Raw genomic sequence first — 19,517 nt, 5'->3', positions numbered from 1 at the left:
AAAACGTCAACTCGTCCCGCAAAAAACAAGACCTCACATGTCTCTGTGAACCAAAATATGGAAAGATTATAGCTCTCAAAATGTGGAGATGCAAAAACAATTTTTGCAATAAAAAGCGTCTTTTAGTGTGTGACGTCTGCCAATCATAAAAATCCGCCCCCCAAAAAGTAAACCAAACCCCCTTAGTCACCCCCTTAGGGAAAAAATAATAAAATGTTAAAAAATATATTTATTTCCATTTTCCCGTTAGGGTGGGGGCTAAAGTTAGGGTTGGGGCTAAAGTTAGGGTTAGGGTTGGGGCTAAAGTTAGGGTTGGGGCTAAAGTTAGGGTTTGGATTACATTTTCGGTTGGGATTAGGGTTGGGATTAATGTTAGGGGTGTGTTTGGGTTAGGGTTTCAGTTAGAATTGGTGGTTTCCACTGTTTGGGCACATTAGGGGCTCTCTAAACGCGACTTGGTGTCCGATCTCAATTCCAGCCAATTCTGGGTTGAAAAAGTAAAACAGTGCTCCTTCCCTTCCGAGCTCTCCCGTGCGCCCACACAGGGGTTTACCCCAACATATGGGATATCAGCGTACTCAGGACAAATTGGACAACAACTTTTGGGGTCCAATTTCTCCTGTTACCCTTGGGAAAATACAAAACCGGGGGCTAAAAAATAATTTTTTGTGGAAAAAAAAGATTTTTTTTATTTTAATCATGAATGAAGTTTTAATGTAATATGCATTGTATGAAAAGTTAGATAATTTTTGTTCGTTTTTTTTCAAGCTCATGCTCGATTGATGTACAGGGATACTGTCTCTGTCGAAGATGCTATCACAGTTGTGTCCGTAATGGAGTCATCAATGCAGGTAAAAATAACAGTTTTTATTAAAGGGAACCTGTCAGCTACAGACAGTGTCAGGTTGGAGCCATTAATCTGATTAAAATGATACCTTGGTTGATTAAATCCGTTTTGTGGTTGTCCTTTAATCTTTATTTTCAGTTTTTATTATTTTTTAGTTTTATTTTCGTTTTTTTTATTTTCAGTTTTCAGTTAACCCCTTACTGACCTCGGACGGGATAGTACGTCCGAGGTCAGCTCCCCTGCTTTGATGCAGGGCTCCGGCGGTGAGCCCGCATCAAAGCCGGGACATGTCAGCTGTTTTGAACTCATTAAATGCCGCTGTCAAACGCAGACAGCGGCATTTAACTACCGCATCCGGCCAGGCGGCCGAATATGAGCGCATCTCCGACCCCCGTCACATGATCGGAGGTCGGCGATGCTTCTCCATTGTAACCATAGAGGTCCATTGTAACCATAGAGGTCCTAGAGACCTCTATGGTTACTGATCGCCGGTAGCTGTGAGCGCCACCCTGTGGTCGGCGCTCACAGCACACCTGATTTTCTACTACATAGCAGCGAACAGCAGATCGCTGCTATGTAGCAGATGCCATCGAGTTGTGCCTGCGTCTAGCCTCCCATGGAGGCTATTGAAGCATGGCAAAAGTAAAAAAAAAAAAAAAGTTAAAAAAAAATGTGAAAAAAATAAAAAAAAATAAAAAACTTTAAATCACCCCCCTTTCGCCCCAATCAAAATAAATCAATAAAAAAAAAATCAAACCTACACATATTTGGTATCGCCGCGTTCAGAATCGGCCGATCTATCAATAAAAAAAAGCATTAACCTGATCGCTAAACGGCGTAATGAGAAAAAAAATCGAAACGCCAGAATTACATTTTTTGGGTCGCCGCGACATTGCATTAAAATGCAATAACGGGCGATCAAATGAACGTATCTGCACCGAATTGGAATCATTAAAAACGCCAGCTCGGCACGCAAAAAATAAGCCTTCAACCGACCCCAGATCATGAAAAATGGAGACGCTACGAGTATCGGAAAATGGCACAATTTTTTTTTTTTTTAGCAAATTTTGGTGTTTTATTTCACCACTTAGGTAAAAAATAACCTAGACATGTTAGGTGTCTATGAACTCGTAGTGACCTGGAGAATCATAATGGCATTTCAGTTTTAGCATTTAGTGAACCAAGCAAAAAAGCGAAACAAAAAACCAGTGTGGGACTGCACTTTTTTTTGCAATTTCACTGCACTTGGAATTTTTTTCCCGTTTTCTAGTACACGACATGCTAAAACCAATGATGTCGTTCAAAAGTAACAACTCGTCCCGCAAAAAATAAGCCCTCACATGGCCAAATTGACGGAAAAATAAAAAAGTTATGGCTCTGGGAAGGAGGGGAGCGAAAAACAAACACGGAAAAATGGAAAATCCAAAGGTCATGAAGGGGTTAATGATACACACGTGCTTCGGGGCGGCCTGTGGGGGGGTTTTCATGTGGTGCTCTGCTTACATATTCATGTGTATAGCTTCTGACAGGTCACTGATCCCTCAGTGGCCTGCCCCCCTATTTTACATAATGAATATTATATATATTGAGAAAAAAAAATCACCTGCAGCAGTGTGTTCCTGCACTGCAGCTTGATAGCATGTATAATGTGCATTTAATTCTTTTATTTGATGCTATAAATAAATTAATGAAAAAAGTGTCTCAAAATGGCGATCCGATAGCTGCTACGGCGCAGGCAAAAAAGTATTTCTCCAAGATGGCGCCGCTTGTGCGGTAGCAGCTATCGGATCGCTGATAGCCGCTGCTGCACTGGAGCCAGCGCCATTTTGAGATACTTTTTTTAATGAATTTATTTATGGCATTGAATAAAAGAATTAAATGCACAATTCTGGCACTTGGCCTCGCTCTTCCCACTTATCCCTCTATCGGTGGCAAGTGGGGTGATAGTTGGGGGGGGTTGATGTCACCTTTGTATTGTCAGATGACATCAAGCTCCGACGTTAGTAATGGAGAGGCATCAATAAGACAGCCCCATTGCTAACACCATAGTCACATTGTATAAAAACACAGAAAAGACACAGACTCCTTTAATAATCTTGATTAAACCATATTTACGACCTCATCTAATTCCACCGAATCCCTCGTTATCACCACTGGTAAATGAGTTGCTGCGAGCGTAGCGTCAGTGACCAGTGGTGACGTCATCGAAGTTACATCCGGTCACTGAGGCTGCGTTCCCAGCCTCGCCTGAACTGCGGGAGAATTTAACTGCTGTGAATTTCAACTTAGGTGAACTCGCCTCTGCACCATGTGACTTTCTCATGGTGCTGGCGGGGATCTCACTGCAAGCCTCAGTGACGTCACCGCTATTTCTCAGCAATGGTTCTCAGCCTGGACGGTCGCATTTTGGCACTGTCCAGATTAAAAGCTATACCCCAGACATGGATTACGGCGTGTGACAGAACGACGGAGAGGTGAGGGATATGGTTGTTTTTTAGTTTAATAATAATCTTTATTTTGATATAGCGGTAACATTCCACAGCGCTTTACAGCTTGCACATATATTATCATTTCTGTCCCCGATGGGGCTCACAATCTAAATTCCCTATCAGTATGTCTTTGGAATGTGGGAGGAAACCGGAGTACCCGGAGGAAACCCACGCAAGCACAAGGAGAACATAGAAATTCCTTGCAGATGTTGTCCTTGGTGGGATTTGAACCCAGGACCCCAGCGCTGCAAGTCTGCAGTGCTAACCACTGAGCCACCGTGCCGCCCGTGAATTATTAAAGCGCCAGAATTGGAGCATCTAATAGATGTGCCTTTTCTGGGTGGCTGCGGGCTGCTATTTTTAGGCTGGGGGAGGGGAAGGCAATATCCATGGCCCCTTTCCAGCCTGAGAATACCAGCCCCCAGCTGGTTGTCAAAAATGGGGGGGGACCATGCCACGGCTTTTTTAAACTATTTATTTAAATAATTTAAAAAAATAGTGTGTGGACCCCTCTGTTCTTGATAACCAACCCTGCTAACATTAACACCTGAGGGTTTCAGCCCCCAGCTGTGAGTCTTGCCTGGCTGGTTACCAAAAATACTGTATTTTTTTTTTAAATTATTTATTTACAGCGCAGGAGCGGCTGATGAATGCTCCCATCATCTGCTCCTGCTCTCGCTGTTATTAGCGGTAGCGGGTGTCGGATGATGGGAGCAGTAGTCCCATCAGCTGACACCAGTGACTGGAGTTAAACTTTATACCTCTCATCACAGCTGAGTGCTCACCAATGATGAGAAGCGGTGTTTGCTGCACTGTCAAGCACTGTATTGTCGCCCCCCCCCCATTCAAGAGAATGGGGTTCAGGTCCACTCTGCTGGATGGCAGGCTGTATGGACACATCATGCTGCCTGTCATCTAGATGTAGCGGAGCTGACTTTGAGGTAACATCCTGCTGTCCTTGACTTTTCTGCAGCAAATACGCTGAAAAGAAAATCATCCTGCATATTTGGAGCATTTTTTCACCATCCATTCAAGTCAATGGGTGGAAAACCCTGAAAGAAGTGACGTGCTCGATGTAAAAAAAATACTGCAAAGCACAAAATACTGATGACAAAAAACCAAATGTGTGTGCAGGAGATTTCTGAAATCTCATAGACTTTAATTCCTTAAAAAGCAGCTGAAAATTAGCATAAAAAGAACAGCAAAAATGACCAGTGTGAACATACCCTTTAACCCCTTTCTGACCTCGGATGGGATAGTACATCCGAGGTCAGATCCCCCACTTTGATGCAGGGCTCCGGCGGTAAGCCCGCATCAAAGCCGGGACATGTCAGCTGTTTTGAACAGCTGACATGTGCCCGCAATAGTAGCGGGTGAAATTGCAATTCACCTGCCGCTATTAACTAGTTAAATGCCGCTGTCAAACGCTGACAGCGGCATCTATGAGCGCATCGCTGACTCCCGTCACATGATCGGGGGTCAGCGATGCATCAGAATGGTAACCATAGAGGTCCTTGAGACCTCTATGGTTACTGATCCCGGCTAGCTGTGAGCACCACCCTGTGGTCGGCGCTCGTAGCAAGCCTGTTATTAACCGCTTTCTGACATCAGACGTACTATCCCGTCGAGGTGGGGTGGGCCCCCATGACCAGGGACGGGATAGTACGTCATGCCCTTTAATGCGACACTGCGACTTAAGTCGCGGTGATTGCATTAAAATTCCGACGCCATCTTACCTCAGGGAAGATGGCCTCGGCATCCTGGGGTATGGCGTCCCCTCCCCCGCCTCCCGATCGCTGTGATTGGCTGTTCAATTCTGAACAGCCAATCACAGCCTTTCTCATTGTTTCAGCCAATCAGCTTGGCTGAAACAGTGAGGTTCCAGGCTAGGATCGAGTACCGATGTACTCGATCCTGGGGCCGGTGCCTGGCAACCCAGGCACCGGCCAAAACCCCCCGGATTGGCGCGATCGACGATCACATCGATCGCGCCAATCGCAGGGCATAGCGGCGGTGTTACCGCGCTGTGCCCTGCCTGAAAGTACCTGATCCGGAGCCTTCCTCAGCTGCCCTGCGGCTCCGGATCCTGCAGCTGTGATTGGCGCGATCGATGTGATCGTCGATCGCGCCAATCAGGAACAGACCCGCTGGATCGGCGCGATCGACGATCACATCGATCGCGCCGATCGCAGGGCACAGCGGCGGTGTTACCGCGCTGTGCCCTGCTTGGAAATCCATGTGCCGGGCCCTGCCTCATCTTCCTGCCACCTCCCCCACCACCTCCTGCAGCTCTGCCAATCAGGGCACAGCAGCGGTGTGCCCGCGCTGTGCCCTGATGGTGACCTGCCGGTCACTTGCTGGTGACCTGCCGGTGACCTGCCTATGATCGGAGCTGTGAGCTCTGATCATAGGCTGGTGCCTAGCGACACCGGCGTCACCAGGGCCACCTCTGATTGGTGGGATCGATGTGATCATTCGATCCCACCAATGACAGGTCACAGCAGCGGTGTGACCGCTCTGTGACCTGTCTCACCTGTCCCTGACCTGTCTGACTGCTCTTCAGGAATCCTCACACTTGGTGAGGATTCCTGAAGAGCGGTCACGCTGACAGATCCCCTCCTGTGCTGAGACTTGTGGTGCCACAGTAGCCTGTGACACCACAATTCTTGCTAAAGAAAGAAGACAGAAGAAAGAAGAGAGACTACAACCGTAAGTGTTCATCCCCGATCCCGGCCCGATCTTACTTCACCCCCCCTTACCCCTCCCCCCCCCCTTACCCCTCCACCCCCACTTTGCGCCGCGTCCGTCCGTGCCCAAATTTAGCAGCCGCCGAGCGTTGATTGGTAACGCCGTTCACCGATCAACACTCGTGCTCGCTTTTCTTTTTCCCCCCCTTAGCGCCGCCGAGCGTTGATTGGTGACGCAGTTCACCGATCAACATTCGTGCTCGCTTTTCTTTCCCACATCCCCGTCCACGCACCCCGCCGCTGCGTCTGAACCCGTGCCTTTCATTTCTTTTTTTTTTTTTCCACATCCCCGTCCACGCACCCCGCCGCTGCGTCTGAACTTGTGCCTTTCATTTCTTTTTTTTTTTTTCCCACATCCCCGACCACGCACCCCGCCGCTGCGTCTGAACCCGTGCCTTTCATTTCTTTTTTTTTTTTTTCCCACATCCCCGTCCACGCACCCCGCCGCTGCGTCTGAACCCGTGCCTTTCATTTCTTTTTTTTTTTTTCCACATCCCCGTCCACGCACCCCGCCGCTGCGTCTGAACTTGTGCCTTTCATTTCTTTTTTTTTTTCCCACATCCCCGACCACGCACCCCGCCGCTGCGTCTGAACCCGTGCCTTTCATTTCTTTTTTTTTTTTTTCCCACATCCCCGTCCACGCACCCCGCCGCTGCGTCTGAACCCGTGCCTTTCATTTTTTTCCACATCCCCGTCCACGCAACCCGCCGCTGCGTCTGAACCTGTGCCTTTCATTTCTTTTTTTTTTTTTCCCACATCCCCGTCCACGCACCCCGCCGCTGCGTCTGAACCCGTGCCTTTCATTTCTTTTTTTTTTTTTTTTTTTTTACACATCCCCGTTCACACACCCAGCAGCCGCCGAACTTTGATAAGTGACGCAGTTCACTTATCAGAGCTAGGGCCTGCTGTTTTAGACTTTTCCTTTTACAGGTATTTTTTTTCCCTTTAGCTTTTTCCTTTTAGAATAGTTTGCACCAAACACTATCCCCCCCCCCCCACACGTACACAGTTATCAATCAATATTACACCCAAGCACCATAATCACACAAAAAATGTCCCGTTCGTCCCAGCAGCGCTATTCATTGGAGGAGGCATATGCTTTCCTTGCCTCCGACACTGATAGCGAGGGAGAGGATCCCACATTCCTTTACTCTTCAGATTCTTCATCCTCTTCCTCCTCCTCATCTTCCTCCTCGGGTCCTGCGGAACCGCCACGCAGACGCCCCAGGAGAGAAGATCAGGCAGCGCCCACTCCTGAAAATGAACCAGCGCGACCCTCTTCGGACCCCATATGGACCTCGCCCCCCGAAAATTACGAGCCACTGATTCCTGATTTTGTGGCAGAATCAGGAATCAAGTTTGACACCACCGGCCTCACAGAATATAGACTTTTTCAAAGTCTTTTTCTCTGAGGCTTTCGTTAACCTCATGGTGGAGCAAACTAATTTGTATGCTCGGCAATTTTTGGAGCAAAACCCCCGTTCATCATTTTCTAACTGGTCTCCTGTGGACGCAGTTGAAATGATGCAGTTTTGGGGCCTGGTCCTCCATATGGGGATCGTGAAGAAGCCAGAAATTCGGCAATATTGGAGTGTAGATATATTATATAACACTCCAGTGTTCCGAATGGTCATGGTTCGGACGCGTTTTGAGGCCATCCATAAGTTTTTGCATTACAACGATAATGCACGGTGTCCCGCACGAGATGACCCCAATTTTGACCGTCTGTTCAAAGTTCGGCCGGTCATCGAACACTTCAGCAAAAAGTTTGCTGAAGTGTACGTGCCCAAAAGGGACATCTGTGTGGATGAGTCCTTGGTTCATTTTAAGGGGCGGCTCAGATTCCGTCAATACCTGCCCAGCAAAAGGGCCAGGTACGGAATCAAACTCTACAAGCTGTGTGAGAGTACCTCAGGGTACACCTACAGCTTTAGAGTGTACGAAGGGAAGGACAGCAGGATTGAACCGCCTGAGTGTCCTTCCATCCTGGGAGTGAGTGGGAAAATTGTGTGGGATTTGGTGCACCCACTGCTGGATAAAGGTTATCACCTCTACACCGATAACTTTTATTCCAGCATCCCACTCTACAAATCCCTCTCTGCGCGAGGTACCGCAGCCTGCGGTACTGTCCGCAAAAATCAGAGAGGCCTCCCGAAGACGCTACTTGGGCAGATGCTCAGAAAAGGTGAGAGCAAAGCCCAATGTAGCGACCACCTGCTGGTGGTCAAGTACAAGGACAAGAGGGATGTCCTTCTCTTGACCACCATACACGGTGATGGCAGTGCCCTCAGCAGTGTACGGGGTACCTCAACACAGGTCTGCAAACCGGACTGTGTACTGGGGTACAACAAAAACATGGGGGGCGTTGATGTCTCCGATCAACTCCTCCAACCGTACAGTGCTTTGAGGAAGGCCAAGGTGTGGTACAAAAAGCTGTCCGTGTACATCGTACAAATGGCAATGCTCAACGCTTTTCTACTGTCACGATGTGCACGACACACTGATACGTCGTACCTTCAGTTCCAGGAGGTAGTGGTTAAGGCCCTGATATTTGGCACGAGGGAAGGAGCGGGCCCCAGTACTTCCGGAACTGAGGGTGCTCGTATCATACCAGGTCAGCATTTTCCGGGGGTGGTCCCGCCAACTGATAGAAAAAGTAAGCCACAAAAAAGGTGCCGAGTGTGCTACAAAAGAGGAGTACGCAAGGACACCATCTATCAATGCGACACCTGCCCCGACAAACCTGGCCTGTGTATGAAGGACTGCTTCAAATTGTACCACACCTCCATGCACTACTAATTTACTTAACAGGAACCAGTAGATTAGTTCCAAAGAGGGGGCACATCTAAGTAAGTTCCTTGGGGGTCTAGGTTCCAAAATGATGTCACTTGTGGTTTTTTTTTTACTGTTTAGGCACATCAGGGGCTCTGCAAACGGAACATGACGCCCTCAGAACTAGTCCATCAAAGTCTGCATTCCAAATCGTCACTGCTTCCCTTCTGAGTCCCGAAGTGCCCAAACAGTTTTTTCCCACATATGGGGTACCAGCGTACTCAGAACAAATTGGACAACAACTTTTGGGGTCCAATTTCTCCTCTTACCCTTGGGAAAATAAAAAATTGGGGGCTGAAAGATCATTTTTGTGGGGGGAAAAATAGAATTTTTTATTTTCACGCCGGGCATCATAGACTTTAGTGAAGCACTTGGAGGTTCAAAATTCTCACGACACACCTAGATAAGTTCCTTAGGGGGTCAAGTTTCCAAAATGGGGTCACTTGTGGGGAGTTTCTACTGTTTAGGCACATCAGGGGCTCACCAAATGGCACATGATGCCTGCAGACAATTCCATCAAAGTCTGCATTCCAAAACGTCACTACTTCCCTTCCGAGCCCCGAAGTGTGCCCAAACAGTAGTTTTCTCCCACATATGGGGTACCAGCGTACTCAGGACAAATTCGACAACAACTTTTGGGGTCCAATTTCTCCTGTTACCCTTGGGAAAATAAAAAATTGGGGCTGAAAGATCATTTTTGTGGGGGAAAAAATAGAATTTTTTATTTTCCCAACCGGGCATCATAGACTTTAGTGAAGCACTTGGGGGATAGAAGTGCTCACCACACACCTAGATAAGTTCCTTAGGGGGTCTAGTTTCCAAAATGGGGTCACTTGTGTTGGGTTTCCACTGTTTAGGCGCATCAGGGGCTGTCCAAACGCGACGTGGCGTCCGATCTCAATTCCAGCCAATTTTAGCTTGAAAATGTCAAACGGCGCTCCTTTCCTTCTGAGCCCTGCCATGCGCCCAAACAGTGGTTCCCCCCCACATATTGGGTATCAGCATACTCAGGACAAATTGGACAACAACTTTTGGGGTCCAATTTCTCCTTTTACCTTTGAGAAAATAAAAAATTGGGGACTAAACCATCATGTTTGTGGAAAAAATAGGATTTTTTATTTTCACGCCCGGGCGTTATAAACTTTAGTGAAGCACTTGGGGGATAAAAGTGCTCACTACACACCTAGATAAGTTCCTTAGGGGGTCTAGTTTCCAAAATGGGGTCACTTGTGGGGGGTTTCCACTGTTTAGGCACATCGGGGGCTGTCCAAACGCGACATGGCGTCCGATCTCAATTCCAGCCAATTTTAGCTTGAAAATGTCAAACGGCGCTCCTTTCCTTCTGAGCCCTGCCATGCGCCCAAACAGTGGTTCCCCCCCCCACATATGGGGTATCAGCGTACTCAGGACAAATTGGACAACAACTTTTGGGGTCCAATTTCTTCTTTTACCTTTGAGAAAATAAAAAATTGGGGACTAAACCATCATGTTTGTGGAAAAAATAGGATTTTTTATTTTCAAGCCCGGGCGTTATAAACTTTCGTGAAGCACTTGGGGGATAAAAGTGCTCACCACACACCTAGATAAGTTCCTTAGGGGGTCTAGTTTCCAAAATGGGGTCACTTGTGGGGGGTTTCCACTGTTTAGGCACATCAGGGGCTGTCCAAACGCGACATGGCGTCCGATCTCAATTCCAGCCAATTTTAGCTTGAAAATGTCAAACGGCGCTCCTTTCCTTCTGAGCCCTGCCATGCGCCCAAACAGTGGTTCCCCCCCACATATTGGGTATCAGCATACTCAGGACAAATTGGACAACAACTTTTGGGGTCCAATTTCTCCTTTTACTTTTGAGAAAATAAAAAATTGGGGACTAAACCATCATGTTTGTGGAAAAAATAGGATTTTTTATTTTCACGCCCGGGCGTTATAAACATTCGTGAAGCACTTGGGGGATAAAAGTGCTCACGACACAACTAGATAAGTTCCTTAGGGGGTCTAGTTTCCAAAATGGGGTCACTTGTGGGGGGTTTCCACTGTTTAGGCACATCAGGGGCTGTCCAAACGCGACATGGCGTCCGATCTCAATTCCAGCCAATTTTAGCTTGAAAATCTCAAACGGCGCTCCTTTCCTTCTAAGCCCTGCCATGCGCCCAAAAAGTGGTTCCCCCTCACATGTGGGGTATCAGCGTATTCAGGACAAATTGGACAACAACTCTTGAGGTCCATTTTCTCTTTTTACCCTTGGGAAATTAAAAAAATTATTGCTGAAAGAACATTTTTGTGACTAAAAAGTAAAATGTTAATTTTTTCCTTCCATGTTGCTTCTGCTGCTGTGAAACACCTGAAGGGTTAATAAACTTCTTGAATGTGGTTTTGAGCAGCTTGAGGGGTGCAGTTTTTAGAATGGTGTCACTTTTGGGTATTTTCTGCCATATAGACCCCTCAAAATGACTTCAAATGTGAGGTGGTCCCTAAAAAAAATGGTTTTGTAAATGTTGTTGTAAAAATGAGAAATTGCTGGTCAAATTTTAACCCTTGTAACTTCCTAGAAAAAAAAAATTTTGTTTCCAAAATTGTGCTGATGTAAAGTAGACATGTGGGTAATGTTATTTATTAACTATATTGTGTCACTTAACTCTCTGGTTTAACAGAATAAAAATTCAAAGTTGGAATATTGCGAAATTTTCAAAATTTTCGCCAAATTTCCATTTTTTTTCACAAATAAACGCAAGTTATATCGAAGAAATTTTACCACTATCATGAAGTACAATATGTTACAAGAAAACAATCTCAGAATCGCCAAGATCCGTTGAAGCGTTCCAGAGTTATAACCTCATAAAGGGACAGTGGTCAGAATTGTAAAAATTGGCCCGGTCATTAACGTGCAAAGCACCCTTGGGGGTAAAGGGGTTAAGCTACATAGCGGATCTGATGATCGCTCCTATGTAGCAGGGCCGATCGAGTTGTGCCAGCTTCTAGCCTCCCATGGAGGCTATTGAAACATGGCAAAAGTAAAAAAAAAAAAAAAAGTGAAAAAAAGATGTAAAAAAAAAATATATATAAAAGTTTAAATCGCCCCCCTTTCGCCCCATTCAAAATAAATCAATCCATTAAAAAAATCAAACCTACACATATTTGGTATTGCCGCGTTCAGAATTGCCCAATCTATCAAGGATTAACCTGATCACTAAACTGCGTAGCAAGAAAAAAATTCAAACTGCCAGAATTACTTTTTTTGGTCGCCGCGACATTGCATTAAAATGCAATAACAGGCGATCAAAAGAGCGTATCTGCACCAAAATGGTATCCGTAAAAACGCCAGCTCAGCACGTAAAAAATAAGCCCTCAACCGACCCCAGATCATGAAAAATGGAGACGCTACAGGTATTGGAAAATGGCGCAATTTTTTTTTTTTTTTTTAGCAAAGTTTGGAACTTTTTTTTCACCACTTAGATAAAAGAGAACCTAGACATGTTTGGTGTCTATGAACGTGTAATGACCTGGAGAATCATAATGACAGGTCAGTTTTAGCATTTAGTGAACCTAGTAAAAAAGCCGAACAAAAAACAAGTGTGGGATTGCACTTTTTTTGCAATTTCACCGCACTTGGAATTTTTTCCCCTTTTTTTCTAGTACACGACATGCTAGAACCAATAATGTCGTTCAAAAGTACAACTTGTTTCGCAAAAAATAAGCCCTCACATGGCCATATTGACAGAAAAATAAAAAAGTTATGGCTCTGGGAAGGAGGGGAGTGAAAAACGAACACGGAAAAACGGAAAATCCCAAGGTCATGAAGGGATTAAATCTTGATGGTATTATTGAAAACTGAAAGCGCTTAGGGGTCATAGCATCTCAGGCACTAAGTGGTGGGCAGACAGTGTAAAGTTGTAGAGCAGGGATGCTTTATCGCATAGTGCATAAAAGTCACCAGCACTGTGTAGAGTTCTAAGCCTCCTTGGGTATTACAAAAATTGCTGGAAGCTTCATGGCATTGGGTATCCATGGCAGAGCAGTTGCATGCAAGTCTTGCATCACCAAGCACAATGCAAGCATCAAAATGGTATAAAGCACACAACCACTGGTCTCTGGCACAGTGAAAACGTTCTGTGGAGTGAGTAATCTGGCTCCTCTATCTGGCATCTGATGGATGAGTTTGGGTTTGGCAAATGCCAGGAGAATGCTACCTTTCTGACTGCTTCATGCCAACTGCAAAGTTTGGTGAAGGCGGAAAATGCTATGGCATTGTATGTCAGGTGTAGGTCTAGGTTCCTTATTTCCAGTGGAGGGAAAACTTAATGCTTCAGCATATCAACACATTTTGGAGAATTGTAAGCTTCCCATTGTGCGTGAATAAATGGCGCTATGATAAATAATAATTCCTATAGAGTGCAGGAAAGCAGAGTGTGACACTAGTCACTACTCATGGACAAGCCATGAGGCAGGGTAGTCAAGATGTCCATGGTCAAATGTAAAGAGAGCTCATCATAAACTAAGGGGAAAGACGGAGGCGTAGTCACGGTCCAAGTTCAGAACTCCAGAAAGGTGGCAAATCTTAATAAAGGGGCTAGGCAAACGGATGACCAAAGGCAAGTTCAAGGTCGGATGACAAAGATTGGAATTTAAGAACTCCGAGCAAATGTACACCACTTGAGCTGAGCTACAACTGACAGCAATCAGATACAGGCAGCCAGCTAAATGGCCCAGGACGGGAGACAGCTGGAGGAAACCCACAACATCCAGGCTATGATTGGATGGCTGTTCTGTCGCTCACAATGCTGACAGCTCAGCACACCCCAGCCTCAGATTGGACAGCTGAGCTGTCAATCACAATACCAGCAGCTCAGCACACCCTTGCCCCTGATTGGACAACTGAACTCTCACTCACAGCATCAAAGACACAGTGAGTGATGGAATTGCGATACAGACAATATGTATATCGTAAATTAACATGAAACTTCTTACTGTGACCTCCAGAAGGGCAAGTAAATATCAGTATATGCTACATACTAACCACAAGAGGGAGTAGCCATATTCCATACAAATACACAGTAGGCGAAGAAATAGGAACAAACTCACTTTTGGGTAGCAAGCATTCACCTGCAATCCGTTGAATAAGCCACACATTATTAGTACCACTTTCTAATATAATGAGCAAGATCACAAGACAGTATGATAAAGAAGGCAGACCATATTTATGCATTGGCGCATGCACTAATTTACTTATTTTATGCCTATCCACAATATAGAGGGCTCCAATCTCGCCCCCAAGATTGTGGGGTTATAAGTCAGCAGTCTGAGAATTAGTTGCCAATTAGACACTCCACTTAAAAACTCTCTATTTTGTTGGACATTTGCTGGACACCCTCAGCATCTATAGAAAAGTTTTGATGTTCTCTACAATATGAAATGATATTGGCATACGCAGGAGGCAGCGATCAGCTGAATCTGTTTTCCACCACAGAAAAAACATTAGGAAATCCAATGGGTCTGATACCTTTCTCCATCAGGATCTACCACAGTTTGCTTAACCTTTTATATGCTGTGTATATTGTATTTCCTACATATAGGAAATGAGGTTGTAACGCTCAAGACTGCTAGGGTCAAATATAAAAGCTCCCATCTATTGTTTTAGCCTTTGGCCATAGTCACTGCGTAATACGTGTGTTCTGTTTATTTCACAAACATGTCAGTTGCAGATTATTTAATTTTTTTTCTTGCTGTGTGAAATTGACTTTTCATTATTTGTGAAATAAACTAAAGCGAGAACTCTGATATTTGTACATTACTTTGCATATCTCAACATCTATCTAAGCTTAGATTATATGTCAATTCTAGACATTGGATGATGCATGAGTGCAGATATTACCCTAAATCCTTCTTGCAGCTAATCATTTTTTTCCCATATGCAGGGTGGTGCCCTTCTTGGAGGTGTGAATGCATTACACACAGCGTTCCCAGAAAATCCACTGGAGCAGTACCAAATGCAGTGTGAGCTCCTCTTAGATAGGCTTGGTCTCCACAACATATTACAAGAAGAGTTGCAAAGGCTGGGGCGGTAAGTAAGCATGCCTGTGTGGTGTCTCTTGATGAACAGATGAAATTATTCCATGCCATCACTGACAACAGTGTTGCAGTGTGAATTCTACTAAAGTACACTGGAGTGAGCTCTAGTTAAATGCTTGAAAGTGGTCCCGTTAAGACCATCAAGTTGCCACCATGACATGCAAGTTTCTGATAAATCTAAGTTGCAAAACAACCAAATATGTCTACATTACTGTGTGATGTAGCATTGACATGAGACAAATTTTGGCTGCATAACTAGTGTCCCTGCCAACGTCGCCATGTGGCTTTTGCCTTAACAGTTGTAAAGTGACATGGGGGCACAATAAAAAAAAAAAAAAAAGAGGGAAAAAATAATTTTGTCAAGTTGGGATAATAAGGCCTTTTATTCTATAGGTATTCCATCAATAAAATATAAATGTCAAATATATGTAAACTGTTTTATACATGTTCTAAATTGAAAACAGACTGTTGGGGGTTGATTTCCCGCCTCTGCACAGGGGGAATCTCGGGCCATCTTCGCTGCGGTTTCCCATTCTTCTCCTGCCACAGTGGAGCCTGCTCAGCGGAAACGTCAGTCCCAGCGTCTTGCTCAGTCCCACTCTGTACAAAGAGTTACCGCTGCTTTTCCTGCTTCTGCTATTGAAGTCAGTGCTGGGCAGCGGCGAGCAGACGCTTCTGGAACGAAGTCCTGCTTTTCTCGTTCTGAGCATGCCCTGAGTAAGATCTCTTAGTGGAGATCGAGGGTCACATGGTCAGATATGGCACCTAAGTCCATCGGTCCTTTCAGGAAGGTCCTGTAAGGGCTAGGACTAAGTCCTGCATTGCACACACTGAGCAGGACAAGGGCAAGATCTCTCAGTGGAGATTTAGGGTCACATGCTCAGGTATGGCAGTCTCTCATTGGTCCTTTTAGGAAGGTCTTTTACTTACTGCAGCTATATAAGGCTCGCATGGCCCCACGGCCATGCGCTAGTATCTAATGTGTTTTGTCTTATGCCAGTGGATACGATACCACTCTGTTCTTATGTGGTGTGAAGCTGTTGGCATTGAGACTGTACACTCAGGCAGGCAGCTAGCGTCAGTGGGGGCAATTGGCCTTGGCTTAGCATCTGGTTCCTTCATGTGTGCGGTTAGCACAGAAGAGTTCCAGAGCAAGCACAACCCTAGTTAGGGTATTAGTTTTGTGTACAGCGCGACTCTGTGAGGCAACAGAGTTTGCTACCAGTTCACACGGGGTGAAGCTTAACCCACGTGTGAGCTCAGAGTCCATCCGCCATTACTTAGCAGCAGATATCTCTGCACGGTGGACCCCGGGCGGCGAACGCACCTTGTAGCTACCTACCTATTACTCAGTGCATTCCGCTAGCCCTAACACAGACACTGTCTCTTTAAATCTTCAGTTGGTTTATTATATGGTGGCATAAACCAGCAAGAAGGGGGAAGTAAAACACAGCTCATCAGGAAAACAACAAAGAAAATAAAAATACTGTACACAGTCCATAAAATTGCAAGGAGCTTCCCGCTCTGCAGCACCATAAGTCCAGTCGTTTCTCTTCAGGACACAAACCACTGGAGATCCTCTCTCCAGTTCTGCGGAACCGACTGCCTTTGGAACCCCAAATGGCATGGCATTTAGTGTGCTGGAGGATAAAGCTCTGGGTTTTATATCACTGACACCATTAAGCGTAGTGATGCATATTTCCCCTCCAGCACTTTACCAGTGACTTTGTCACACTGGAAATGTTGTCAGTAGAGGTGATTTATGGTTTAATATTAGAAACTCTTAACTTCTGTATAAGTAAAGCATTTTACAACTGTATCCAGACAGGCCATTTTTGTAAACAGCTAGTGCATTAAAGTGATCTTATCACATGCAGATATAGGGTTAATTGGCAGATAAATGTGTGGCTACCAGGAGAAAAGGAACTGATATCCTCTTGGGAGCGCCAGCTTTCAGTGGTGCAGGGAGCGATTAGTCACCCCTCACAGCACCAATATACTGTGAGCTATAATATAAGCACACCTGGGACTTTGATTTTTAGACGACTGCAAAATATCTGTGTAGAACAAGCTGTCAATAAAATTACTGGGGAGTGTTTACAAATATAAGCTTACTATAGCTACTCCATGTATCTGCACACATCTATGAAAGCTGGCGGCTCCTAAGAGGAAATAAGTTCATTTGAGTAAGGCGTCCGGGCAGCATTGTAACGCTCCTTACCTGCAGATTAACTCAATATCTGCAGGTAAATAGCATTTTCCAAGGTGACAGATCTTTTATGACAAAAGTCATAAAGTTCATTGCATCTAAACCCTTTCTTTCATACTTATTCTTTACAGGCAGCAGAATGAAGAGTCTGACCAGTCTGAAACAAATATTTCCAATTGTTTCGTAGAGGATAATGTGCATCCTCATAGTTCACAGCAAGGCTACTCGATTGTGAAGATTTACCCTGAAACAACAAGAATTTCAGATACTCAGACATCACCAGAAGTTACATTGGATAATGACCAGAAATGTCCTGATGTTTCTTATCCATTACAAAAGAAAAGCAGAGAAAGTAACCAGCAAGCTGAAACGTCCATGAAGACCAGCAATGACCAGACATCGAGTCTATCTGAGAACCATACCAGCATGTGTAGTGACTCTAGCCTTGGGTGGTATGATTCCATCTCGTCAGAGCAGAAGACCTTAGAAGTGTCTCCTATTCCTAAAACTGCAGAAAGTTATACTGGCATAAAACTACAGCCTGGAATACAGCCAGGACTTGGGGAAATCAGCAATAGTGATAAAGGTGCGGTTCCTGGAGAGGCGGAAGGAAAAATACAGCCAGGGAAAGACTCAAGTCACACAAGAGTTAATCATTTGCCAAACGAAGTAATTACAGAGCACGTCTCGAAAAAATGGCAAAGGTTGAATAAAAAGTCACTGAAAAGTGCACTTGGTTCAAAGCAATGTGGGGAAAGTAGTGATGTCTCAGGTGCGGATAATCCCCTGTCCTCCGGGCCTCTTCATAGTACACCTGCACGTGGCAAGAAAAGAAGTCGTCTTCAGGCTGATCCAGAAGAAAGTAGATCAGGTGAGCAGGATCCAGAGATGTATGCTCGATTAGCCCAACTAGCCAAGTTTACTTTTCAACAGAAGACAAAAATGACCCGCTGTCCTGAAAGAGAAAATATCAATAAGGAAAGTCGGGATGGTGGAGACGACCAGCCAAAGCCAGAAGCTGCTCCTGCAGGGAAACTGCTGAGATTACTGGCCGGATCAGTCACTGCAGATCAGAGAGGTTCTCTTCCAATGAAGGAAGCGAAGGATTTGTCAGGGGCCACCATCACAGAAAAGGAGGTCCAGAATAAAACCAGTGCTGTAAGTCATGTACTACCTCCGCCTGCATGTTCGGGTGAGGTGTCACACTGTAGAAAGGTGTCCTCTAGTACTCTGGCCAAGCTGGCCACATTTTCTTTCTCATCAGTGTCTGATAACAAAGCTGCTGAAGTGCTTGCTGTCCCCTGCAACAATGCCCCAAAATCTCCTGAGAACCAGCTTTCTGGAGGTAAAAGGAAATGTTTCCAGCTGGACCCACCCTTCAGTCGGACTGCCATAACATGTAGAACCCTCTTTTCTACCACAGACTTAGATGATGAAACGTTAGACTTTGATTGGAGTAATGAGGTAAAATAATTAGTGTAAAACACCAGTGTCCTCATCTTATGTCATTAGGAGAATGTTGTCCCAGATCTGTACAGCAGGTGGCAGCGCGGGCTGCTTCTCCTGGTCCACGATGGGTTCTCTCATTCTCTACACTTTGCTTTGAGTACTTTTCAGATGGAGCTGGCAACATTGCCAAGAACAATGTGCAATAGTGTGACAAAGACTGACAGATGTTTGATTTCACCAAGTTGTGCTTTATCATGGAGCATCTGTCAACAGACGTGGTGGTACGTGACTGTAATAAACTATGTTGATGTTTTCAGAACTTTGTTTTTGAGTGACGTTCTTGATATGTAACATACATATTGTCTTCAGGACTGGTAAGACTTAAGTTTGCCTTTATACTATACAGAGCAGACTGACCTTGGAAGCCCTTATTTCTTGGCCCACACATTATATCAGGTCATGCATGGTAAGTTAACTTGCTGTGGTCTGGCAGTATACTCCCCTTTTGCTGTAGGCCTATTATTGAGGGTGAACACATTTACAGAGTAAAGATGTTTTGGCCAGAGCTCGTATTTTCTGGACTCCTCATTTAGAAAAAAAATAGTTTCTGATATTCAAAACCTCTTTGATTGGCAAGGCTAAGATTTATTGGCATACAATCTTACTAAAGAATTATCTGATGGCCATACAGCAGCCTTGATGATCAGGTGTGGTGGAGTCAGTCGCTCGTGATTCATGAAGAGGTGCATGCCTTTTCATGAATCCGGAACGTCTGACGAGTAGCGCGTGCCTCCATATGCCATGTCAGAAATCTTTCTCAAGTCAGTGATTCGAGTGAGATTTCTGGCACAGGGGAAGGGGCTGCTTTTCAGGCCTTA

General features: G+C 45.2%; 1 protein-coding gene across 3 annotated transcripts in view; it reads left to right on the top strand.

Moving 5' to 3' along the window:
• The window catches only part of MCM9 (minichromosome maintenance 9 homologous recombination repair factor), a 102,571-nt gene extending 83,613 nt beyond the window's left edge, over positions 1-18,958 (top strand). For all 3 annotated transcript variants that reach the window (XR_011312399.1, XM_069726212.1, XM_069726211.1), the window contains 3 exons: positions 769-851; positions 14,828-14,973; positions 17,322-18,958. Coding sequence is in view for 2 of the 3 variants with exons in the window: in XM_069726212.1 (XP_069582313.1) it covers positions 769-851; positions 14,828-14,973; positions 17,322-18,663 (1,571 nt within the window). In the remaining variant the exon portion in view is untranslated. The remainder of the gene's footprint in view (positions 1-768; positions 852-14,827; positions 14,974-17,321) is intronic.
• Positions 18,959-19,517: the final 559 nt, after the last annotated feature.

Source organism: Ranitomeya imitator, chromosome 5, assembly GCF_032444005.1.
Source record: "Ranitomeya imitator isolate aRanImi1 chromosome 5, aRanImi1.pri, whole genome shotgun sequence".
NCBI lineage: Eukaryota > Metazoa > Chordata > Amphibia > Anura > Dendrobatidae > Ranitomeya > Ranitomeya imitator.
This window is presented reverse-complemented; position numbering and strand designations above follow the sequence as displayed.